General features: G+C 50.6%; 1 protein-coding gene across 4 annotated transcripts in view; it reads right to left on the reverse strand.

Moving 5' to 3' along the window:
- Positions 1-1,482: 1,482 nt before the first annotated feature.
- The window catches only part of LARP1 (La ribonucleoprotein 1, translational regulator), a 39,193-nt gene continuing 15,803 nt past the window's right edge, over positions 1,483-24,872 (reverse strand). For 2 of the 4 annotated variants that reach the window (XM_031598233.2, XM_090150978.1), the window contains exons 3-20: positions 13,677-13,738; positions 12,098-12,163; positions 10,989-11,160; positions 10,115-10,246; positions 9,805-9,948; positions 8,851-9,013; positions 8,452-8,596; positions 8,060-8,234; positions 7,386-7,555; positions 6,733-7,092; positions 5,941-6,064; positions 5,159-5,364; positions 4,955-5,061; positions 4,437-4,588; positions 3,974-4,118; positions 3,678-3,787; positions 3,077-3,204; positions 1,483-1,967 (exon numbers count right to left, since the gene is read on the reverse strand). In XM_031598233.2, coding sequence (XP_031454093.2) covers positions 1,755-1,967; positions 3,077-3,204; positions 3,678-3,787; positions 3,974-4,118; positions 4,437-4,588; positions 4,955-5,061; positions 5,159-5,364; positions 5,941-6,064; positions 6,733-7,092; positions 7,386-7,555; positions 8,060-8,234; positions 8,452-8,596; positions 8,851-9,013; positions 9,805-9,948; positions 10,115-10,246; positions 10,989-11,160; positions 12,098-12,163; positions 13,677-13,738 — 2,774 coding nt within the window. In that variant the 3' untranslated portion in view covers positions 1,483-1,754. Of the gene's footprint in view, positions 1,968-3,076; positions 3,205-3,677; positions 3,788-3,973; positions 4,119-4,436; positions 4,589-4,954; positions 5,062-5,158; positions 5,365-5,940; positions 6,065-6,732; positions 7,093-7,385; positions 7,556-8,059; positions 8,235-8,451; positions 8,597-8,850; positions 9,014-9,804; positions 9,949-10,114; positions 10,247-10,988; positions 11,161-12,097; positions 12,164-13,676; positions 13,739-21,016; positions 21,209-24,872 lie in introns of those variants that run through there. The other 2 variants (XM_090150980.1, XM_031598234.2) reach the window with 2 other exon arrangements.

Genomic DNA, 24,872 nt, shown 5'->3' on the forward strand with positions numbered 1-24,872 from the left:
CGGGGGCACAAATCTCACTCCTAGACCATGCTCCCACACACAGCCACGTGTTTGTGAGGGATGCAACCAATATGGACCTGGGGAGGATTTGCTGGCCACAGCCCAGATGGTGCTGCACAGCACAGCCCCCAGGACAGTGTCACAGCCCCCAGTGCAGCTACCCAGGCAAAAGCCCTCCTCCAATGGGCAACTGCCTACTGGGACATAGAGCAAGATTCACTGGCTGGCAGCAGCAGGAGTTGCACTGTGCGTCAGGCAACAGCATCGGGTTACACGAGGCCTTGCCTGCCCTCCCAGCACCAAAGTCCCTCCAGCTGCCTTGGTAGACACTGCCCACCTCCCAGGCACAACCTAGGCTGCCCAGAAAAGGCCGAGCGATGCCACAAGCGCACAGTCACCGTTGCAGGGAGGATGCTACAGTGGTATGTACACACAACATAGGACTTCAACTACTTGGTGAGCACAAGTCTGGAGTATGACTGCAATCGGTGCCTTCCCTGCAGGAGCATCCCAGGGAGCTGTGGGTTGGAGGAGGCTGCAGGGCAGGTGGGCTCGGCAGTAGTGCCGGGAGGAGTCTGTGGGTGTGGGCCAAGCGCCCAGCACGCCCTGGGGCACAAGAGGCCAGTGAGCCTCCCCCTTCCAGCTCCACCATAAGGCAACTTTTTTTTTTTTTTTTTTTTGTATTTTTGTGTTTTTTTTTTTTCTTCTTCTTCAATTAATATATCCAAGGAAGAAAGCAAAGGAAAACGTCTTTCTAGAGTTTTTGTTGTTGTTTCAGGGGGTACTGTGGTTTTTTGTTGTTGTTTGTTTCGTTTTTGCAAGGAAAAAGGAAGAGGAAGGCTCCTTCAGCAAAGTCCTGTCTTTGCATGCAATGGGCCCTGGGCAGGCGGCTGCGGCATCCACGCAGATTCAAGTCCAGGTGCCTGCCGGCCTCCCAGCTGCCATTCTTGCAGGAAGGAGTCACAACAAACCTATCCTTGGCAAAGGTCCTTTGGTTGACTTCCAAATTGTCCGTGATGGAAGGGAGAAGAGATGGGCAGAGGGAGAGCCAGACCCGCAAGAAGGTTGGAAATGAAGACGCTGGGGAGGACAGACCAGGAAGACCAACAGGGCTGGGTGCCTTTAGCGACGGTTGGTGTCGAAGAAGCACTGCCAGACGTGGGATGGGAAATGTCAGCCAGGTCATGGAGATCAGAGGCTCCGCAGCACTGCAATGCTGTGGCTTCGGCCCCTGCTAGGGAACCTCACTCCTCCGAGCTTCCTGGCCGGGCTGCCCAGCGATCCAAGGGGTGGGGACACAAAAGGAGTCACCAGGGCTGCACAGAGCAGACTTGTTTTGGTAAATCTGGACAAACTTCTAGCAATAATTTAAAACTTGATATATATATATAATAATAATAAAAAAATCTCCCCTTTCCAACCCAGCCAGAATATTTTTTGAAGATACACTAAGACATGAGCGTGTGCACAGGAGGGGAGGGATGAGAATGAAAAGCAAAGGGTGGGTCTGGTGGGGGTGGGTCTGGCTCTGTCAGGTTTGTAATAGCAAAACGGTGTTTTAGATGCGAATTGTCTTTGCTTTCCAGCCACAAGAGAAAAAAAAAAAATCATGTGCGTTGAAGTTTCTCCCAGCAGGCTATTCCTGGGCACCCACATTCCAACTCCCTTCCCATCCCACCCCTCATCCTCTTCTCTGAGCCAGTCCCCCACCAACCCATCCTGTCTCCTGGTGGGAAGCAGAAGTTGCATCCTCTCTACTTCCCCACTGTCTGCGACTCTGCAGCAGGGACTTGCTGGCTCAGGTTTTTGGCATCCTCTTGTGCAGGCTGACTGGGCGAGGCGTGGGCTTGGCTGGATGGGCACTGGCCGACCGTTTTGCTGGAAGACTGGGATGGGTAGCGCTTCCTGCCATCTCCCCCTGACGTCGTTGGGTATCTCTTGTGTCCACCTTCCTCTCCCATGGGTGGCTGTAACAGAAGCACCCCAGTATCAGCACAGCCTCCATCAAATGCACATTCTTTCCCCTGGATCAGAAAGCATCCCTGCTGCAGGCTTCTGACTGCAGCCCCTCTGACCCACAGTGAACACACATACCTGCCCAAGTCATACAGTATTAGGACAGCTGCTCTCCTCTTCAAATCCACCACTGCCAGAATTGCTGACAGTCTTCCAAGAAAGACCAAATTGTCACCCTGTGCTTAAGGCACCTCCTGAGAGGAGCAGTGTCCAGGAGTCTGGGAGACAAAGCTACACAAGGCCAGCTCCACTCAAGCCATTAAGGCTCACTTCCCTCCTATTTTTCTCCTCCCCCTCCAGATCATCAGGGAAGAGGCACTCATCTATTTCCCCAGAGAGCTGCCCTGAAGCTGATGTACAGTATTCAAACCCTGCAGCAATTGCTTTTCTTTAGAGATACCAAGGCAGTAGTAACTGAAAGTCTGATTGATGACTCAGACAGTATATGAAAGACCCAAGAAGTAAGAAAAGACCTAGCTTTCTCATGTGTCTCCATGGGCAGTGCACGCAGCTCTGCTGCTCCATCCAAACAAATATCCTCCTTTCCCTACTCAATGGTTTACCTGCCTTCATCATATCCATCTGAGCCACATCCCCTAACCTGCACTCATCTCTGCACACCATCCTTGGAGCACAAGGATATGAGCAAGCCTTAGCTCCTCAGCTCCTGTTCAATACCTGATGAGCTGGCAGCAACATCAGCACAATCCTGCCATATCCAGCCTCACTCACTGCTCAGCTAAGGTACAGAGAATGGCCTGCACTTTCCAGGGAAAGGGAAGCACACAAGGCTTCTTAATAAATTTCAGCCCTAACTGGCCTCTGAGCTTTTGCTGTTTCAATGATGCAGCTGCTGAAGGATGACACAAGATTTTGAAGTGCTGAGGCTGCTTGTTCTTGGCCCAGCTGCAATGATGGACTATGACACTAGGTGTCACTGACTCCACTGGCCACCCACCCTGCTCAGCAACCCTGTCCTGAAACCCTCTGCCCTTGGAAAGGCCTTGGAGCAGTTGTGGGGGTCCTTTACTGTGGTGTGTGGGGCACTGTTTCTACTCACGTCCACTCGGAAGTCCTCGAGGCGCTTGAACTTGCTGAGGTATTCTTGCAGTTTGCTGTTGATGTCCAGATTTTTGGCTTTGGAATATTTTAAGAAGGCCCAGAACTTTTCCAGCCCATAGAGCTGGCCTAGAGGGGGAAGAAAATCAAACCAGGAGTCAGAAGTCTTTCCTAAAGGCTTCCTCACTGCCTGTCTCATGGGTCCACCTGTCCTACTGGTTCGCAGTGACAAAATGCAAGGAACCTGGAGGAAAACAACCTACATCAGCATAGGGCAGCACCCTTGATGGGAAATGGCTCCAGGCTCTGTGACTGGGTTGGTGACCACAATGAATGGTGGGAAAGCTGTGACTTTCTACAGTCTAACTCCATATCCCTACAGCTCCGTATTCACTCCACCCTCTCCTGCAAAGCAAGCAGCTCTGCTCTGTGCAGGAGCATTTCTTACCTGCAGGACAGCAGGGCTCAAGGATATCACAGCTTGTCACTGTCAGACACAGAATTACATGGCCTTCCCCAGGTCACAAAAGGAGGCACAGGAGCACACATTCATCTGGGCAACATCACTGCTAAGCTCAGGTAAAGGCAAAGGAGACACTTACCAGCTTCATAATCCTTGATGGTCTCTTCTTGAAAGTCTTTAAATATGTCTGGCCGGAATTTCTTCTCCAGCCCATAGCTGTAGTATCGGAAAAGGCACTCCAGACCGTACCTGGAAACAGAAGAGTATGTGGTGCTCAGACACTGGTGCATGCAACACCTAGGCAAGAACCCTGCTGCATCTCAGAAAACGGATGTGATCCAGGGTGGTCCTGGTCTTACCTTTAAGCCTTCAAAGACTAAACACCCTTCCCACAATTCCATCTCAAAAAAGGCCATTCAGCTCTTCCTCTCTTACCTGTATCCCTCTTTCCCATCCTCCACAGCCAGTTGCTTAAACTCCTCATACATTTTCTTATTGAAGTGATCTCGTAGAAAGAAGGACCAGAATCGGAAGAGCGTGTTCATCTCCTGGGATTGACCAATGCCCAGCCGCTTTCGCTCTGTTTGGGGAAGAACGGCTGGTTACAAGACAGATGCTTTCTCCCAGGGAACCAGCCATACACAGGGGATCTCACAGAGGAAAGTCTTATTTTATTTATATATATATTAAAGTTTATATAGATATAATTTTATACATATTATTGGACACCATTAACTTTCTAGACCATGAGGAATTATCTGCTACCAGCAAGCTTGTCCTACAGGACCCCATTTACCACTGCGGATGGACTCTGCTGCCATACTCTATGCCCCTATACAATAGATCACAAGCACCCTGCTCCACACCCAGTGGGAGGAAGCCCTCCCCACACGCCTACCATTAAGGCAGCGCCGACGGTACTTGTGGTAGACGTGTTGCGTGAAGCCGTTCTCCTTGAGCAGCTCATGGGAAGGATGCTGAAACTTGGGCAGGGACTGCGGGGTGCAGCCATAGCTTCCAACAGCCGGAGTTCCCTCAGAGGGACTGGAGCTGCACACAAGAGAGCCTCGTCAACCCATTCCTTTGTAACCAGACAACAAACAACACAGTGGAGTCATGCTCCACTCTGCAACACTCATCTGTCTGTCCCACCTGTGACTGCACCCACTCCAAGTTTGGGACCTGAGCTACAGAGCATCCTACTAGAAAGGAAACCAACATTCCCAGACAAATTGTATCTCATTAGATCAAAATTGCAGAATTTCACAGCTCACTCTAGGATGAGACAGGTCCCAGCTCCTTCTGCAGCCACTTAAGAGGTGACCTGCCCTATGAGATCAAACACTGCCCTTCCCTCACTTGCTCTCTTTCCTGTTTCTGGTCCCTCCATGACCCCATTTCTCCCATTTCCAGTACCTGATGGAGGCTGTTCGGGGTCTGTGCTCCCGGGAGTCCATCACCCAGCCCACGTGGCACTCCATTGGGGGATTTGAACTGTGCCTTGTCTTCCTCTTCCGTGGGGTCTGTGAGACACAGTGCATCAGGGACACGTTTGCTTCCTCTCCACATCCCAGCTGGGAAGTCCCAGCCTCTCACCCATGCCCCAAGCCCTGGTCCTACCTTGGCATCTAACGTCCTGCCCTCCTTCACCACTGGGTAGAAACGGGGTGTCTGTGTAGGGTCCTTCAGCTGAGGTGTGCGAGGGGTCCGGGGGGTCCTGGCATTACGGTAGTTGGGTGATTCTGGTACAGTTGTAGGCAAAGATCGGGCGATGGTTGAAGGTTCAGGTACTCCAAACAACTTGTTAGCCAAAGCATCTGTAGGTACTGCAGAGATAAACCCCCCGAAGTTGGGTCAAACTGATCTCTGAGTACAAGAGCATCACTACAGCCAAAGGGCACCCATTGGGTTAGGAGCTCTTGGACACATCCTAGTCCTCCTGAGACAAACAACTGCAAAGTCATTCTGCAAACAGAGAAATCAAAGCCTGGCAGCAGGAAAGCAGACATTTTCAGGGACCCTGCAAAGTATCTGCTTTCTAGGGGAAGATCAGACCAGTGGTCTGCCTGAGCATCAGATCCCACCAATAGGCAAGCAAGGCCCAGCAGATAACTGCCTTTAAAGTACTCAGCAAGGGACACTGCAATGAAAGGGTCCAAGAGGAAGTCATATTCATGGAAGTCTGTCCAGATTTCCTCACCCCGTGGAGACACTCCTGCTTCTGGGCCTCCTCCTTTGGAGCTCCAAATTGTTTAGCTGGGAGAACACCACCCCACTGGGAAAGATAAACAGCTGTGGCTTTACTTGCTCCCTCTAGCTATTTCTGAACCCCTGAGGACCACTCACCAAAAGGAAAGGGGACAAATTCAGTCCTACCCACAGTCCTGTCCACACTGTCTTACCTTGCTGGAACCTGGGGGGGCCAGGAGGGACCTCCTGGTTTGGATCCACGGGGGGCTCTGGGGTCAGAGTATCAAACTGCTCCCTGCTGATCATATTCACTTTCTTGAAGTTCTCCACCTCTTGCTGCATTGGAAGAGGAATATGATGAAGCAACCAAACGCCCTGTTGTCTCATCTCAACAGCTCACTGTGACCACCACTCTGTTTGTGCATCAGCCACAATGGTGAGCACAAGATACAGCTTCAGTCACTGCAAGAGCCTGGGGCAAGTTCCTGACTGCAAGAGTCACCAACTTGGGGATCAAACTCAGAGAGGCAGGCAAGTTTTCTATAAAAAAAGTACCAGTCTATGCAAACTGGCAGAAAAATGGAAAACAGCACAGGTCAAGAGTGCCCCAGTCATCAATGAACAATAACTGAGGTCTCAAGAGACCGTGCCATTAAGCACTAGGCACTACAGGCAGTGCATACAGCTACTTCCCTCAAGTCATCTGGCACTGCCTATACACTACTGCAGTCTTGAACAGCCAAGACCCTGGTCAACTAGTTACCAGAACCTCAGTCAACTGGCTGCAGCCTTACAGCACATTACAGAGCTGTATTTATCCCAAACATAACACAGCATGACACTGGAAATCAGAAATCCTGAGCTCTGCAGCAAGATCAGTCCCTGCTGAGCTCTGCCCCAGTCATGAGCCAGGAACCAAACCCAAACCATCACCATGGCCAACCCACCATACCTCCCTGGGAGGAGCCCCTTGTGAATTCTCCTCCTCAGATCTCCTCTCTCACCTTGATCTGCGAGTACTCTGGCTCAAACTGCTCTGTCCACAGGTCTTGCTCATAGTAGTACAGCCCATCATTGATCACCTTGGCCAATTCTGAACTCATTTTAGCCCTGGATGTGTGGTTGCCAGTCCGGTCTCCACCAGGATGCCGGCGCAGGTATGGAGGTGTCTGAGTCACGATGAGGATCTTGTTCACATCCCGATCATCAATTTCGTAATCTGAATCCTCGTCTGACCAGTCGGTGAACGTGTTCTTGCGGCCATCCATCTGTTCCATCTCCTCATCGAAGAGGAAGTCCAACTCCTCGGGTTCATCTTGGTCCTTTTGTTTCTGCTGCTGTGGGGTCTTTGACTCCTCTGGTTTCTACAGGTAGGGGGAGCAATGCTGATGCAGCACAAACAGCACATAGAGCACAGGCCTACTGCTGGGAGACCCAGCTCTTGCCCCTTGTTTCTTTATGACAGACAGAAGTTGCCTGTCTGAGGAGAACATCTTATTTATATCTCTGTCACTAAGAAGCAGCCCCAAAGTAGATGGGGGCATCACTTATAACGAACAGACCTTATGTGATCTGAAACCTGCTGCTCACTTAGGGTTACAGCCCCTGGAAAAACAATCAGTAGACCTCCACCCCAATAGTCTACATTGCTACATACCTTGGGCCTGGCTGGAGAGGGCCGAGGCCTCTTCTTCACTTCAATCCATGTCTCTGAATCTAGGTCGGGCAGGCTTGTGGACAATCCCTTGGGCATTGTCTTCAGGTTACTGACTTCCTCTGTTTTTGTGGGGACTGGGCTGGTGGGACGTGGGGAGCCAGGAGCAGACTCTAGAGCCAACAAGAACCACAAATGCTTTAGTGGGAGGCTTGAGTGGTAGCATACATAAGGCACTTGATTTAGAGGAAGTTATTTTGGCAGCAGAGCTTGTGGAACACATGAGCAGGCAATGACTAAGGCAGGAACATTCCTGCTCACCAGCACATTGCCCCAGAGTGCTGAAAAAAAATCTCTGGTTAAGGCTGTGATGCTGGTGGTGACCACAGAGCTTTGCAGGTGTGGGTTTCCCAGATACATAGAGAGCCCTAAAGCAGGTGGTGATTTTGTTGCTCTGGGAGAAACTTTCCCATGACAGCCTGATACCAGTGAGAAGAGATGTTCTTCTGCATAAACTCTTACAACACCACCAACCAGATCCCCTACTTAGCTACTCAAGCTCAGGCCTACAAACCAAAAGGCAGAACCCTGTCCTGGAACATTCATGACAGGGGCTTAGACCTGCTGTGGCACCAAACCGGGTCTCACAGTTCCCTCCACAATCCCCAGACACTAACCTGTCTCCTTCTGGAAGCTTTGCCGGGGCACAAACTCGGGGCAGTTGATGAACTGTGAGAAGTCAGTCTGCGTGTAGTCTGCCATAGGAGGGCCAGGCAGAGCCCATTTTTCCGGCTGCTCTTTTCTTCTGATCTTCTGGTCCACAATTTCCACCACCTTGCTGTCCTTTAAAGCCTAGAACCAACCGAAATCAGGTTAGCTCAAGGCCCTGCTATGGCACACTGAGGGGCTCAGCTTCAACCCCTCCTCCCTATGTGATTCAAGAGGAGGAGAGAGCAAGTCAAGGACAAGAGAAGGCGTCACTTGCATCTCATCCATGACCTAGTTAGAAAACAGGCAAAGAAAACAAGAAGCCAGACAAGAGAGGAGGTTCAGCTTTCCAGGCCCTCACCTTGATGATGAGACTGATGTCAGTAGTCAGTGCCTGCACCCGGTGGAAACTGGCGATCAGGGTGATGGGAAGGAAGCCGTCTGAGTCCATCTTGCGACGCAGGAAGAAATCTCGCTCCAGGTTGTCCACACTGAAGTAATATTCTCTGTGTGGACAACACATCAGTGAGAGACAGATCCAGCTACCTTCTTCAGGAAACCCCCTGTGGAAACAACTCCCCCCCCCGCTTCTGTTCCTGTGAGGTTGAATAGCAGCAACTCAGAGAAACGGCAAACTGGTGCTGCAAAATACACAGCACACAGTAAACATGCCTTGGCTCTAACCCTAGCCCAGAGATTAGCTACGCAATCTACAGGGAAGGCACTGCTGAACATCCAGCCAGGGAGACATGGTGCTTACATCTGCCGTTTGATGTAGTCCTTGAGCAGTTCCTGGTCCACGCTATAGAGCTCGGTGCTGCTAATGTTGTCAAAGTAGTAAGTGATGTTGCTAGCATACTTCTGGGTACGGGAGCCATCTGAGCCCTCAAATTTCCGGTATCCATACTGGTAATCAAAGTGCCCTGCAAGACACCAACAAGGGAACGTCCTGGTTAACACAGAGCCTCAAGATCTCCTAGACAGCCTGTGCTGCCATGTGGGGCTGGGCACCAGCAGTAACAGCTCTCTCAGCACTGCCCTTGGGGGGGACCTCCATGACAGCACAAAACAGGGCATTGCCGACTCACTCCTCAGCCCACTTCTCTCAGACTTTGCTGCAGGAGGGATCCCAGTGAAGCCTTGACACACCAAAGCAAAAAGAGATCACTAACTCTCATCTAGGGGCAATTACATAGCCTAGGTAACGCACCAAGGTTCTGCACTGAAGTTATGTCAGGGTTCACATAGACATAGCAGTGCTGAATCCTAGTAGAAGCTCTTCCCAAAAAAGCAAAGATTCCTGCTTGGCTTTCAGTGTGACATTAAGCCTAGGCAGAATATCAGCATGCTGCAACTGCTGCACACAGGACTGTTGCAAGGGGCAGAAAACAGGTGGAAGAGCTTGGCCTGAATAACAAAGACATTCACCCTTATTAAAATACTAACAAGAATAATTTGCTCTTATTAAAATCAACTCAGCTGGATGCCACCTCCAGAGCAGTACATAGCTCCTCACAGAGGATCTCAAATCAAGAGTCCTCTTTGGCAACTCATGCTCCCCAGGTGGGATGACCTGCCACACTTCACTGTCTCCCTGCAGCACTCTGCCCTGCCCAGTCTGCTTCAGAACCCCAGGTCACACACACATAGCTCTGCACTCTGGCACGTGCCCTGTTCTCTCTTTCTGCCACAAGGCAATACAAACAGCAAGTACCTCCTCTGCCACGGCCTCGGCCCCTGCCACGGCCCCTGCCTCGGCCCCGGAAAGCTCCTCGTACAGCTCCCCCCTCGCTCTTCACACTGGAGGTCTCATCATGGTCCTGCCAGGGGCGCTCATGCTTGTTGTCCGGGTGCCAGCCTGCAGCAGACAAAGAGAGGCAGAAGGAGCATTACAGGATGAAGGTACTTCCCTAGAACAAGCCCACTGCCCTTGGAGCTCTTCGACTGCACAAAGCATTCCCACCACATTCCCCTGCTGCCCTGTGGTCAAGGAAGGAGAGTAGAGTCCCATACTGAGTCCCCACCTTTTAGCTCGCCACGGTTGTTGGAGAGGTGCCTGTGCTGCTCATTTTGCCGGTTGTTCCGAGAGGCTGTTTTGTCCCGAGGCACCTCTGACTTCATGTCTATCTGCAAAGGGACCCACTTGTGTTTGTTGCCTGCAAAAGGACAGGATTTGAGTGTGACACAGGTTCAGAGAGCAGGTGCTACCATCTCACAGCCTCTTCCCTCCATGCATCCCACACACTGTGGGGGAAGCAGTAGGGCTGACCTCTCCTCAGTTATCCCCCAGGGCCTTGCTGTCACCAAAACTCTGTAAGGGGCATAACAAGAATGCTGAAAGACTCCAACTGAGACTCCTGGGCATGGAGAAGCATAATACAAAACTCTATTGTGATTTTCATGCACTTGTCCTTCCTTTCCCCCCTTTCCACCCACCAAGACTCAGGCTAAAGCAAGCCCACGCGGCAACCATAGCTGATGCAATCCACAGCCAGGAGCTCTTCTGTGTCACCATGGAGCATACTTATGAAGGCAGGACACACTCCCTGGACAGACATACAGGTGCCCACACCTAAGCCCTGCTTCACATGCTCTCCTACATATTGCAAGATGCTGCTGAACAGAGCAAGGCCACTCCAGACCAGGCCCTTACAAAAGCCCCAAGTGGCTACCCAAGCCCTCAACATCTGCCTGAGTCTCTCCAGTTACCAAAATGAGACTTTGCTCTGTTGAAGCTTGTAAACACCTTTTCAAACTGCAGCTGTCAGCGTGCTGAAACTGCAGCTGGTCCCACAGGCAAAGTTTTGGACACTTCCACCTAGCTTTGGGTCACAGAAAGGAAGACAGGCTGAGCCTGGGGGACTGTCCCTGCCAGGAGTCTTCCATGTCCTGCCTCACCTTTCTTCTTCTGGGCTGACTTCTGGTTGTCATCGTCACCGTTCTTCTCCTCCCCAGACTCATCCGATTTGGTTTTCAGGCTCTCTTTGCCATCGCTTCCATCCCCTTTCTCCTGTTCTTTCATGTCTTTCTTGATAGGCAGTTTCCGGAGGGATGGTGCTTTGTGTGGCTGCTGGAGACAAATTAGTGCAGGAAAGATGTGAGGGTCATGAGAAACTAAAGAGTTGGAGGCAGAGCCCAGCAATCCTAGTGGGAGCAGGAAAAAGAGGACCTGGCCCTATGCTGGAGGCATCCCTGCTTCACACTGCCCAGAGCTGTCCAGTTACTGGGGACAGACTTGTGTTTGACCAGGGCAAGGAGTTCCACAGATGCTGGGAAGTGCTCAAGCTAAGACACAAGTCCCAGGCACAGACATTATAAGATGTGAGGGACTGCCAAGAGTCCTGATGCTCCTGGATAGGTATGTGTGTGACGGGGTTCTGTAAGGGACCAGACTGTCACAGGAGCAAGAGGGAGATTGACCCTAGTGACCTGACAGTCAGCCAGGAGCTGGCAAAGCAGCATCTCAAAACAGAAAGTTTCAACATCACCCGTGTCTGGAGCAGAAAAGAATGGCGGTTCCCCTGTGCCTTAAGCCCTTTCTTGCACATGTTTTCAGCTTCCCTAGTGAAAGTCTTGGCAGTTGCTCAGGTCCCTTTTAATGCACTGAGCAGTCCTGAAGACAGCAAATCTGGGAGCTGCTATACCTGCTCCACCAAGCCCAGGGCTTTAGACTAGGCTCCAGGCTCCCAGAATAGCATGCAGGGAGGGAGCCCAACGTGCAGGGAAGCCCTAAAAGGCAAACCCCTGCACCCAGCACGCTATTCTTGGCTGCCCTCACACTGGCACTCAGCACCCCAAATGGCCTGGCTCTGCCAGAGCTTCCAGTGACACAGAGGAACAGGGAGGTCTGCAAGGGCCTGCTCATCCAAGCTAGCCCCTGAAGCTGTTACCTGGGAGAAACAAAGAATGCAATTGTCTGCCAACCATACAGCCTCCCTGGGCACACTACAATGGAAGCAAATTACTGCAGCTCAGCTGGATGCAGTGTCTGAGGATTGTCTTCTCACCTGGACACTCTTGTGGGCTATTTCTCCAGGTGTTGGCCAATTTGTAGCATCACCGAAGTCACCAACCTTGTATACAAAGAGAAAAGTCCCATTAGTGCACTAATTATAAATGCCATTTTCTAGAGCAGCAGTCAGAAGCCCTCCCAGCTACACTGTCACTGCTATTATCCACTGGTGTACTGCACAGCTGTTCCCAGGAGGCTTGGGTATGACACCCAAACCACCTGTAGAGACTTTTCTCTCCTCCCCCTGAATTAATCCCCAATAACTGCAGTTAAATTTACATCTGTCAGAGATTGTTATGAAGCTGCCAACAACCCTGTAAGCTCCCAGCTACCACTCAGCAAAGTATGGCACAAAGCTACCTGAGGTAACTCATAATAGTCTTCATCCCTTGGACAGGTAAAGAATGCAACTTTCTGCACACTTAATTCACCTAAAACAACCAAAAACTGTCAAAGAAGCTGCCTTGACCTACTGGCACATTACATCCAGGTTTAGTTTCATTTATGGGACCAATTGCCAGTGTTGGAAACCACAAAGCAAAGGAATCATGTAGTCACAAGTGGTGAAGAGAAAAAAAGTAACAAGCAGTTATCTGGTGGTGATACTCTCTATTCCAGAAATCCCACTGTCACATGGGAGGACTACCAGTCTCTTCCACTCAAGAAGTGACCTGGCCAATATAATCATTTCCACCTCCTCCAACTTTCAGAGCAGGCATGCAAGGAAAGAACCCAAAAATCAGCTGCCTGGGCAGACAATGAATCATGGCTGGTCATTGAATTTACAGCGATCTGGGCACAGAAGATCCTCCTTGTCCTTGAGGGGACTATTATTCCTAAGTTAATTTGTAGCCAAGTTGCCCCATAAGATCAGGTCTCTAGGTTCAGGTGCCATGTTTCTCTCCCTAGGAGGCAAGTTTCCTGGGAAAGCCACTTGCAGTGTACAGCCATGCCTGTTTCACAGACAGAAGCACCTTTCACATCCAAAGCCCTCCTCTACTTGAGACGGAACAGACAAGGAAGTCATATCAAGTTTCAAATGCGTATTCAGTGGCTACTGAGAGCCAACACCAATAACCACATTCCTAGCCATGCTTCAGCTGCATCCAACATCCTCAGAAACAACTGTCTCTCCATCACAGGCTGTTTCCCTGGAACAGATTGCCCTGATTCTTCCTGAGAAGTTGCTTTGTTTGAAGTCAACTACCCTTGCTCTCTGTGTACTGGTAAAGAACAGGCTGGAAAGGGAAGAATGAAACCTGCAGATACAAGCTTTCGACATCCAGCACTACGTTGTGAGTGATCCCTTCAGGCAGGGAGGCGAACCAGGTCTCCTCTAGCCCAGTTGGGCAGGAACCAGTCCCCAGAGCATGAAAATGTCAAAATGCTTAAGAGAAAAATGAGGACATTCTCCTGCATGCTCTGTGCTGACAGCCAGTTCAGTACATCAATCCCTCCACCACCTGATTTGCAAAGGAAGCTGTCTCCTCACCAGACCCTCAAGACACTCACACAGCACTGACATCTGAATCAGAAGTGAGGGCCAGTGAGGGGCACAGCAGGAACAGACTTACCTTGCTTCCTTTCCGCTGTCTTGGGTTGGCAGCCCTCACCACTTTAGCAGGAGTTGTGTTTTCTGCAAAAGGAGGAGAATAAAACTGTTAAACACAGCTGACAGTCATGGAAGCAGAAAGCATTCAGCACAGCAAGGCTACAAGGGAAAGCTGAGCAGAAAAGAGAGCCAGCTTTGGACCTGAGTTTCACAGAGGGCCATTAAGATTAAGTGGAAGTGCACTGAACACAGAGCTCTACTGCAGCACTGTGTGCAGATAGGGAGTGAAGCCACTCCAGATTAATACAGGTGACTGATGCCTCAAGAAGATGTCCTGAACTCTGTCCCTCTGCATGAAGGCACTCCTAGCTCAGCCCTCCCCTCTTGGCCTTGCCAGTCAAGGAGGAAGGGTGGTGAAGAGTTCAGCTTGCTCCATGAGGCACCGCACAGAATCAGCACTCAATCTGCTGTTACTCACAGCAAAACAAACATGCCCTTGAAGAGGCGAGGCAACTCTCCACTCGGACACAGCTGGCTCCACACAGCAGAGGGCTGTGGACATGTACCCACGTGGCCCAGCCCGCAGCACATGGACACTGCTCATCTCGTGCCTTGCTTTGATCTCTCATGCATCCCAGCACGGGGCAGCAAGTTCACAAGAAGGAACACACAGAGACGGAGTCAGATCTAGGAAGAGCTTAAACCCCACTGCAGCCAAGAGTATTTAAATAACTGAGTGCCTCTGGGGTAATTTAAGGTTTAATACCTTGAGCCCTGCCTGGAAAAAGAGCTGTCAAAACTGACCCTGCCAGAACAGCAACATGGGGTCAAGCTGCTGTACCAGTTCCAAGGAAGGCTGGAACAAGGTTCAACCTCTGCAGCCTTGCAGGACTTTGGTGCAGGTCTTCAACACCTGTCTTGCAGGGCATGCTGGCTGCCGTGGGCTCTGCACTACAGCAGAGCCCATTGCTGCGCACTGCCAAGCAGCCATGCTGGGCTCACCACTGAGGCAGCCCCTCCAGCACCATCTCCACTAACTTTGTTGGGGAAGGGAGGAAAGTGAAGAGAAGAGCCCCAAGGAATTGCAGGGTCTATCTGGGGACGCCCCGGGAAACACCATGAATAGCCAACTTAACTCCATTCAAAGTTGGCTTTGATCTGCTGCAGAAGACAGGTCACTTTGCCTAGATGATCAAAACCAGTACCCTTCCTTGCCTCAAAACTTATGATTCATCCTGCTGGCCCAGCCTTGCTCTGAGCTGGAGACTTTGAAGTGTCAATAACGCAGAGCCAGACATGGCAGAATGGAGCCATCTGCACTCCCCCATCCTTGCTCCCTTTCATAAGGCTACCACAGGGGGATTTCACTCCAGGGACAACCGAAGCTCTCAGCCATGCCCCCAGATCTCTCCCCTTTTCCACCAGGAGTTTCTCAGCCTGCCTGCACTGCTCCAACCACCAAAAAGTGGCAAGCCCACATGAGTCTCATTCATTCCACATGCATCTCATTGAGAATCCTGGCTCCACAGCACAAAGCTTGCCACAAGGCTTTTAAACTTCCCTTCCTTAAAACAGCGTAGGAAGAAAGAACGCTTTCAAAACAGTCCCTAAAAATCTTCCACTCAACACCCACAGGTGTCACCAACTAAATATAACTTCCAAATGTACCAAGTGCTACAGCATAAGCCTGTAGCCAGCCTGGTTTTCACAGGTAGGGAGCACCAGTCTGCTCTGACAGCACCAACATACCTGGCACCACTGAAAAAAATCATAACTGAGCTCACTTGGCAGCCTGGCTGTGCACAGATCACTTAGCTGGAGCAGAGTGGGGCTCCTGGTCCCAGTGCACAGGCCCCAGCTGTTTGCCTGCTCCCACCTTGCTGCAGCCCAGAGGTGACACTGATGGCATCCTCTCTCTTTTCTATAGCTGCTCTCCGGAGCATCAGAGGCTTTTGTGCACTTTTGGAAGAGGGTAAATAAAGGGAGGCTCTCTGCACCTCCGCAGGAAACAGTGCAGGGGTGCCAGCAGAGGAGTGGGTGCTGCAGCCTCTATCATCTTTATGGATGAAGGAGTAGATGATTTAAAACAAGTTCTGCTAGTTTCCTTATCGGCAAGATAGGAACAGGGATCCCTTATCTAGCCAAGGTGCTGAGAAGACTAATTAGCATTTGCAGAGCGCAGTGGAAGACAAAACACACCCGGTAGAGCACTGCAGCAGCACGGGCACTGCAGCCTGGCGGGAGATCGATCCTGGGCACACAGCCAGCCCAGCACACAGCAGAGGCTGCGGCTGCTCCAGCCAGTGTGAAGGGAGCTGAGACTCATCAAGAGTTTTGATGGAGAAGAGGGCTGCCGAAATGAAGGCAGGAGAGCAAGGGGGTGGGAGTGTGCAAGCAGACAGACACACCATCTGCAGAGCCATGCTGAGCAGCAGCTGCATGCACTCGGCCTCCTCCAGGGTGAGTCAACCTAACCCAGGGCCTCACCTCCAACCCAACACATATGCTACAGTGACGCTCCTTTACATCAAATTAAAAACTGCTCTCCAAGTTCCCTTGCAGAGACTCTAGCAAACAAAAATTCCAATCCACCCAGAGCACATTTAGGCTAACACTTGTGTCCAGATTTCAGATGGAAACCTTCACACAAGGACACCACTACATCTTGCAGCACTCAGCAGAAAAGGCCCCCTGTCAAACTACACTGAAACAAAACTCTGCTGCTCTCCACTACAGTATCAGTTTGATGAATGGGGAGCAGTGGGGTGCCACTCACCCACATGCAGGCACCCAGGAGGAGTGCTAGTGATGGATACTAGCTATCGCCCTGGTGGATTGCTAAGCAATGAAGAGTTGCTGACAGCTATCTATCACAGAAGTCACAACACTCTCTGTGCATTATCAAAGGGGGAGAAAAAAAAAACCCACAAAATAAGAAAACTACGATAACTTCTCTTGTTGTTGTTTTTTTCAAAAGGCATTTCCATTTTGGTTCTTGGGGCCATGTAAAATGTGAACAGAGCATCCCTGCAGGGCCGTGCTCTGTCCCCATGCAGCACAGCAATGGTGCTAAGGAGCACAGGTGGGCAGGGTAGCAAAGATACTGAATGAGAATGAGGGGTGATCTAGCAACCCTGCCATGTGTCTTGCAGGCACCAACACACTGCCCTGGATGCCAGGCTGGGGGCACCCCAGTCCCATGGAGGTGGCAGCACAGTGGCTTCTTGCTGAGCTGGGCAGTGCAGGGGGACCGAGTGTAATTAGTGGCTCTGCTGAAAACTAACTGAGCATCCAAGGGAACCCTAGAACAAAGCAAACCATCCTCCCTCACCAGTCCACAGGACATGCAGAGCCTGCAGGCTTCAGCTTTTTGATGTAAGTATTAGCAAGAGATTGTTCTGTTTCACAAAACTCACTTTGCACTTATTTGGTTGCAGTAAAAACATTCAGTTGCATTAGCACTGCTTGAAAACCCAAACCAGGCTCCCTTGTGCTACGGAATGCCTAGAATAGCCACAGGGGCAGCCAGTTTGTGAGCTGTGCAAGACTGGCAAGGGGACAGAGGCCAGTGAAGGAAGCAGTGGTTTGCCTGAGGTCAGAGAGCAGATGCTAACACTGCCGGGAATTGAAAATTTTGATCCCAAACACCATCTACAGCCTTCTGCCTTCTTTCCACTCATTCTCATCCCAGCAGTATGACTTCAACAGGAGCACTGGGGTCTTAATGGTACTGCTGCCAAAGTCCTCCTAAGGCCAAAGAGTTCTCTGTTTTATAACACTGTCTGAAACTCCTGGTGAACACCATAACTGGTAGGACTGTGAGAACACTTGTCTTTTCCTTTCAGACCACAGCTGCTACAGTAAGCAGCCCTCTCTGCAGGCATCAGGGCAAGAAAGGGCAACCAGTTGAGCAAAGACCTCGTATCTGGAAGCACAACAGCCACTGCACAATAAGCAGGCAGCAGCAGCTCTGCAGCCACACGTGCTCCCCAGTGAGGGATTGTTGTGCACGGCCAGAGACATATTTACTGCCTTACCTGGGGAAATCAAATCCTACACCAGCAAAATCAGCTCCCTGCTGTTCCTTATAGCCACTGCAGCTTATAATGGATTTTTAGAGAACACAGATGAGAGGCTGAAAAAAATCTGCAGGGCTGGGCCAGGACAAGGGATCATGCAGAAGAAATATCTGCTCCTCTAGCAAGAAAGCTGCAGTGCCTGCTCCTGGCACACCACTCAGGTGCAGCATGGACACTACAGCTGTGACAGCTTCTGGAAGGACAGCCAATGCTTGCAATTCCCAGCAGGAATTTGGAGTCCTTCAGGGCTCTGCATGTGCTCCAGCCCTAAAACAGCACACATCCCTCCTTTCCCTGGGATCCAAGTCAACAAAAGGAAGCAGTTCTGCTCCCGAGCCCTGCTAGTCCACAGCCTGGCACCTAGGCAAAATTGCTGATGAAGGTGGTTTTTCAGCCAAGGGCTTGGACTTTGTGCTGGTGAGGCAGAGGCAGATCCTGCTGGGGCAGGAGACAAGCTGGAAGCCACAGATTCCCCAGAGCGCAGGATGATCAGCCCACATGCCTCATGGTCTAACAGGATCCACGTAACTATTTTGCAGGGATGAGTCTCCAGACTGCCTTCCCTCCTCCCCATGTTATGCAGGATGCTGCTGTGCATACCAGCCAGGTACTGCAGTCTATCCCTTTCCTTATGAGACAGCAGCTCTGGCAATACTGCTCAGAGGTCTTCAGAGGTGAGTAAGAGCAGTTTGAGCATGGGGAGCTGAGCACTAAATGTGTCTGAGCAACTTGCAAGGGAGAGAAGAAACTCCTAGACTGCTAACACTAGGAGAAGGCATTGCTTTATCCTCCTGAGAAAACAAGAGACACCAGGTATGACAACCTCTGAAAAGAGCAGAGACAGAAACCATTGAACAGCTTACAGCTAAGGAGACTACTACTACTTGATCGCACTATTTTTGTATAAAGACTCATTTCCAAGACACAGAAAGTCAGCTGGGGTGCCAGCAGCTTCCTCCAGAAGTAGTTTCCTCCTTCAGTTTTCAGAGCATGGTGAGAATCCCTCTGGGGTGCAATACACAGGACAGACCTATGAGCACAGCACTGACCTGCAGAGCAGTTTCAACAGGGCAGCAAACCGGGGCCAATCCGCAGAGGCTCCACCACAGCTGTGATCACAAGAACTGGCTTATGATTCAAGAGAAGAGCTGGGAAGCCAAGCAGAAACAGCTGTACATAGACTTACTACAGTGCGTTCCCACCATGACAGCATGGAAACATAAGGCATGAACTCAAGACTCCAACTAGGTTCCAAGCAAGCCCTTTTTCCAAGGCAGGCTGATCCACCCAGCAGTAGGGGCAAGGTAGTGATCTGGGTGAGGTATGTGCCTACCTGAAAATTCTTCAGCAATTTGGAAGAGGTGATACCAGAATACACTTGTGGCACTAACCAGCTGACATCTCCAGCTCCTGGGACTGCAGGAACAACCTGAGCCAGCTGCCCAGGCCCTGCTGCCTGGAGCAGGCAGTCTCCCAAGTTCCAGCTGGCAGCACAGCACCTGGCCCTGACCACAGAGGTAAAAGGGATACTTCTGACACCTCTGCAATGCTAGAATTTTCTTGCAGGCATGAGAAAAACTGTTGTGGAATGGGCAAGGAGAGGAGCAAGCAAAAGATTTCCAGCTGCAGAGCAGAGCAGGATCCGACACAGCACGTGGGCAGTCCATTCAGCATGAGCAAGACAAGCTACAGGCTCCATGGCTCAAAGCCTTCCAAGGAATTTTCTGCAACTCCTCAGCAGACAGCTCCACCTTACAAGCCCTACTCTAACAGCGAAGGAAGCAAGAAGCTGCCTACACTTCTATGCAATGTAAGCTCTGCAATGCCTGCAAAGATCACTTGCTAAAAATAACTTCAAAAAGGGCATCTGACAGCTCTGCAAAGAGCATGGGAACACTCCTCCCACCTGAGTGTCCTAAAGCAAGGGAAGAACAGGGGTTTACCCTGGGAAAAGGCAAGACAGTGAGGGTACAGGCAGTTGAAGGCAGTGTGATGGAGCCAGAGCCTTGAGTTGGCAGCGCAAACACCTGGGCTGTGTCCCCAGCTCAGCAGCCTTCCAGCTCGAGACAAAATCCTTCAACTTGCAGCCAACCTACCATGAGGAAAAAGCAGGTAAAGAAACACCAACAGGCATTTCTAGCATTTAACTGCATCAGTGAGGGCACCACTGAGTCTTCCTGGCATAGATGGCTACAATTAGAGGTAGGAAATGAACTATCTTAAGGGCAGGTGACATCTTTCCACCTACTTTTCAAGCAACATCCTTTCCTGAAGAGAATTTCTAGGAAACTTTCAACACAGATGATACACATACATACACACACAGACACACACACACTGCACTGTGTGGGACATCAGGCTCATACAAAAGGGAATGACAAGAAATGACAAGAACTCCCCCAGTTCTGAAACGAAAACTGACTTCTCCCATAGAGTCTAAAGAAAAGCTGGGAGAGTGGATGGCTCCTAGACCACAGGAGCCACCTCAGTGGGGATGTGGCTAAACGTGCACAGTTGATAAGACCCAGGCACTGCCATAGCCAGGAAGCTGGGCTGGCTCTGTCCCCAACAGTCCCAGGCCACCTCACAGTCACCAGGGAAGGACAGCTGTGCCCACACTGCAGCATTACTTCAGCCTTAGACCAGCTTTTGCAGAGCACACAGATCTCTGGCCAGCATAGCACTGAGCCAGCAATTCCCCTGTCATCACTCAGGAGAGCAATGCCAACCACTCTAATGCCGCCAAAAACATCTGCAAACACTCCCTGGCAGATTAAAGAGTTAACAGAGAGGGCTGGAAAAGCTAGCCATGCTCACAGCTCCCAGGCATCAAGAAGGCATGGCGGTCCCAAACCTGTGGATGTCGATCAGGAACAAGCTGTGGTTGCAGATACTGAGCCCTGAGAAAAGGTGCAAGTTGCTTCAGCTGCTGCTCAGGGCAACGAGGCAAAGCAAGGACACCTCCATGCCAGAGAGAGGAGGACGCCAGGGGAAAATACTTCTGCTTGCAGCCTGGGCAGTCCATGCTCAGCACTAAAGCAAAACTGCAAGGGCCTGGAGAGAATTCCAGCAAGCAGATGAGCCAAGTCATGGAGTCTGAGGGTCAGGCTCTCCTCCAAGCTGGCTCCAAGACCAGCTGATAGTTCATGACCTGAAAATCAGCAGCAAGGCAAAGGGAGGAGCAACACGATCAGGAAGTACAGGATGGCAAGGACAGACACACAAGACAAAACAGGACTTACAGCTCCTTGTAGAAATGCAGAAGAAAAACCAACTCACTCACCTTTGGGGGCTACTGATTTGCAAATTAAAGGAGGTGTCCTACACTCCTACCAGGACTGGCCTTCACCCTCCAGGACAGACCTGCAGCAGTTTCCTTCACTCCTGCTTACCTCTGCAGCACCGCTCTGCCTGTTCTGCCTGGCTCTAATGAAAAGCCAGTTAACAGTTAATTATTACCCATTCAGACACACGATCCCCTACACTGACTGACTGTCGTCCAGGAGGGATAAGACAGTCACGTGATGCAAAAATCCCAGCCTTATGAAAGCACAGGCAACTATATTTAGTTTGAAAAACGATGACCTAGTGGGACCGCCCCTTCCTGTGCCCGGCCCCTCTGAGGAGCGGATCTCTGATGTGCACAGGAAGCTCAGCATTGAGCCAAGCTACAGGGTTGAGACTAGGACACTCAGCACACAAGTGGAGCATGGTGTGCGTGCACACGCGTGTGTGCACATGCACTGGTCATCCCATGGGATGCCCTGGAGCACAGCACAGGCTGGGGAGACCTTCCTTCCCTTCTGATCCTAGGTGTTGCAGGTCACCTTGTCAGCAACAAAACCTGATAAGCACCAAGAGCAACAAACAGGGCCCAGCCCAAGGCCCTGGACCTTATCTTAGAAGCAGGAGGTATGCTGGGAACTTCACTGGTGTGACTAGCACAGGGGTGGCACTTGGCAGAAAGGCACCAGTTGCTGGTCTCTCACCCAGGGCTGGCAGCGAAGAGTGGGGCTCCACTGCTGGATTCAGCCCTGGATAACAGGAAGGAGGTGATGCTCAGACCTGGTGATGGCAGGACCAGGGGCTGGTATCAGCCCCGCTCCTCTTCCTGTAGTGTAGCTCAGCCAAGGAAGCAGACGTGACTGTACTGAGAACAGAAAGGGAGCAGAAGCAGCTGTGCAGAGGTCATGCACGTGTTGTCACCACACAGAGAGGGCCCCAGAAAAAAGGTGTGTGGTGACAAAAGCCCAGTCCTGCATGAGCATCATATGCTCCCCCCTCCCACCTCAGTGGAAGAGCTTCAAAAGAAACAGCCTGAGGACTAGACATCATTAATCTCTTGTCACTGGCAGAGGGGTTTTCTCTGCCCGCATCCCGCTGCAGCTGATGAGACAGCACAACCAGTGGAGCCTGCAGCACAGTAGGGAGAGGTCACTGTGTCGCAGCCAAGCCCAAGGCTCCGCACAGATGCAATCCCTTTAATGGCTGTCAGCCTCTTCTGCAGCTGCAACTGGGGACTTGGAAGCTGACAAAAACCCTTCTACAGAAGCATCTGGTACATCTCACTGTAAATATTTAACAATGAACAGACAGGAATTGAGAGCCAAACACTGCTGCGAGCCCCTTCAGCTCCGTGCCTCCCACTTGCCAGGAGGGCAATGCACACTTCCCACAACAGGCACCAGCACAGGGTGCGAGAGGTCACACAAGGAAAAGGTGCAAACTCAACACAAGCACACACACCTCTGGAGAAGCCGTCATCTCAAAGAAGAGAACCAGAGACTCGATTTCTAGAAAGGAATTGCGAGGGAATTCAAATAACATCAGCCAGTTCTTCCCTGCTGATTCCTGATATCAGGGTATTTCTCCTAGCACAAGAAAAAACATCCTCACAAGCCCCATATCTCAAGTTTGTGGCAGCAAAATTCAAGATTTTTCTTAATTGTGAAATAACACAAACTGCCAACTTCCTTCCAGAGCACACAAACATGCAGATCCCGCTATCCCAAGCATGCTTACCCAGCCAGGCAGGTGGTTGCTTCCCCTTTCTTGATACGCAACACAGAAGCATTAAAAAGACCCTAAGAGTGAGCCTTCCCAAAGGAAGATGAGAGAAGCCACACACAGAAGGAAGTGCAACACAGCACCATCTCTCCTAATTTAAAGACACACCTCCTTTCCTTTTCTTTATAAAAGACTAAAAACTGGAAACTGCTTCTATACAGTGTGATCATCACCCACATCTCTTTATGAAAAAGCTTCAAGTGTACAATTCAAAGCTGCATTTGTAACTCAAAAGAGGTATCTCAGTCACTGCTGACAGTTTTCCAATGATCAGCTCAGGATGAAGAATACAAAAAAAAAATCATCAGGAATAGTGTGACCAAGACAAAGAGCATCATCTGCTGCTGTACGAAAAACTGGTGCATCCACAACTGAGGCCTGCAGTCAGGTCTGGTCTCTGCATCCTAACAAGAACACAGCAGTTAGAGACATATGGAGAAAAAAATCAGTCAGACCAGAGGCAGCCCTCTCAGAGGTCTGACCAAAAAGGCTGGGGTTCTTCACTACCAAGAGAGATGGGCTGACAGTGGTGCATGATATCGGGAGGGCACTGCCTGACAAACTGAAATCAGGAGCGCTGCATGAAACTGGTAGGAGACCCACTGAAAGCAAGCAAAGTACTTCAAGCAGCAGATAACAAACTTCAGCAAGCCCTGTGGCAGTAAGTCCTGAGAGGCAGACAGGATGGGCAGCCTTGCAGAGGATTCACAGCTGACATATCCAGAGAGGTCCCAGTGGCGACATCCCCACTGTCTTCATCCAACAGCAGGAGTGGGGAGAAGGAAAAAGCCTTTCCTTCTGCTCTACCAACATACAAATGAGCCCAGCACACATTTTCCAAGGATGTTGAGACCTCTCAGGTTTTCTCCTGAATCCAGATCACAAGGTTTGAAGTGGCTTCTTCTGAAAAGCAGCCTACATCTGAAGTCCAATCGCCCAAAGTGAGACCCACTGCACCAGACATGGGTAAATCAGCAGTCTTCTGGACAGAGAAGCTTTATTTCCAAAGGCTGTTAACTAAGGAGGATGCAAGCACTGCCTCCCTTCCACCTTCATGGCACCAGCACATGACACCCTGCTGAGGGCAGAACGCCTCCAGCACCCCATACAAACAAGCAGGTGCATGCTCTGGGGCATGCCATAGCAGCTGTGCCTACAAAATGGCTGGTGCTTTGGCTCAGGCTCCTCACCTGACCAAGTCCCAGCTCTGTTGCCACAACTCAGCATTCTCAGTCACTATGCCAAATGCTTCCTTGGGCAAAAGGACAACAGACTTTTCATCTAGAAGGGAAACTAGCTATAAAAGACCCATCTGGCCTTGTAAGATTAACCTTATAGAATAGGCACTGACATAGATTATTGGAGTCTGGGTGATTTGCAACAATAGAGTGTAGCAAATTAACTCGTTGGCAAGGAAAAGGAGGTGAGGAAGTCAAAACCAACAGCTTCAGAAGTGCAGAGCTGCTGTGATGCTAGAAGCACCCCGCTGGTAGTGCTTCTCTGCCCTTGCCTGCCACATCCACACTGTGCTTTGTGCAGGAGGTATCAGGCCTTCTGAGTGAGCTTTGGTGTATAAGGAAGAAAAAGCACGATTTGAAGGCTTTTCTGGTGAAGGCATGAGAAGACACGAAGTGCAGTGTCAAGAGGCTGCTATCATTAAGAGGAACCCCGTTTAAGCTTTCATTTATGTACTTAAAAATACAGAACTGCAAAAAATCCCCCAGCCCTGTGGGCAATGTTTTCTGCAACACCCCTGACACGTAACACGCTCTTACTGAAGCACACGCTATCATCTGTTGCAGATGCACACTTATGCCCCACCCCAGAGACAGCTGTGAAGGTCCACAACAGGGAATGGAGTGGTGCCAACCAGAGGACATCTCTGCGTCAGCAGCACAGGCAGACAAAACACAACATCCAATGAAGACAGACCTTCAGTGGGGCAGAGAAGCTTCTTACAAGAAAAGGGAAGAAAATCCCTTTAAGTCACAGAATTTTTTCCTGTGCAGTCATTACTCCATCCTGGCTTCAGACAGACTGTACTCAATGCACAGGAATACACCTCTGCTCCT

The sequence above is a fragment of the Phasianus colchicus genome, chromosome 15 (assembly GCF_987193195.1).
Source record: "Phasianus colchicus chromosome 15, bPhaCol1.hap1.1, whole genome shotgun sequence".
Taxonomy (NCBI): Eukaryota; Metazoa; Chordata; class Aves; order Galliformes; family Phasianidae; genus Phasianus; species Phasianus colchicus.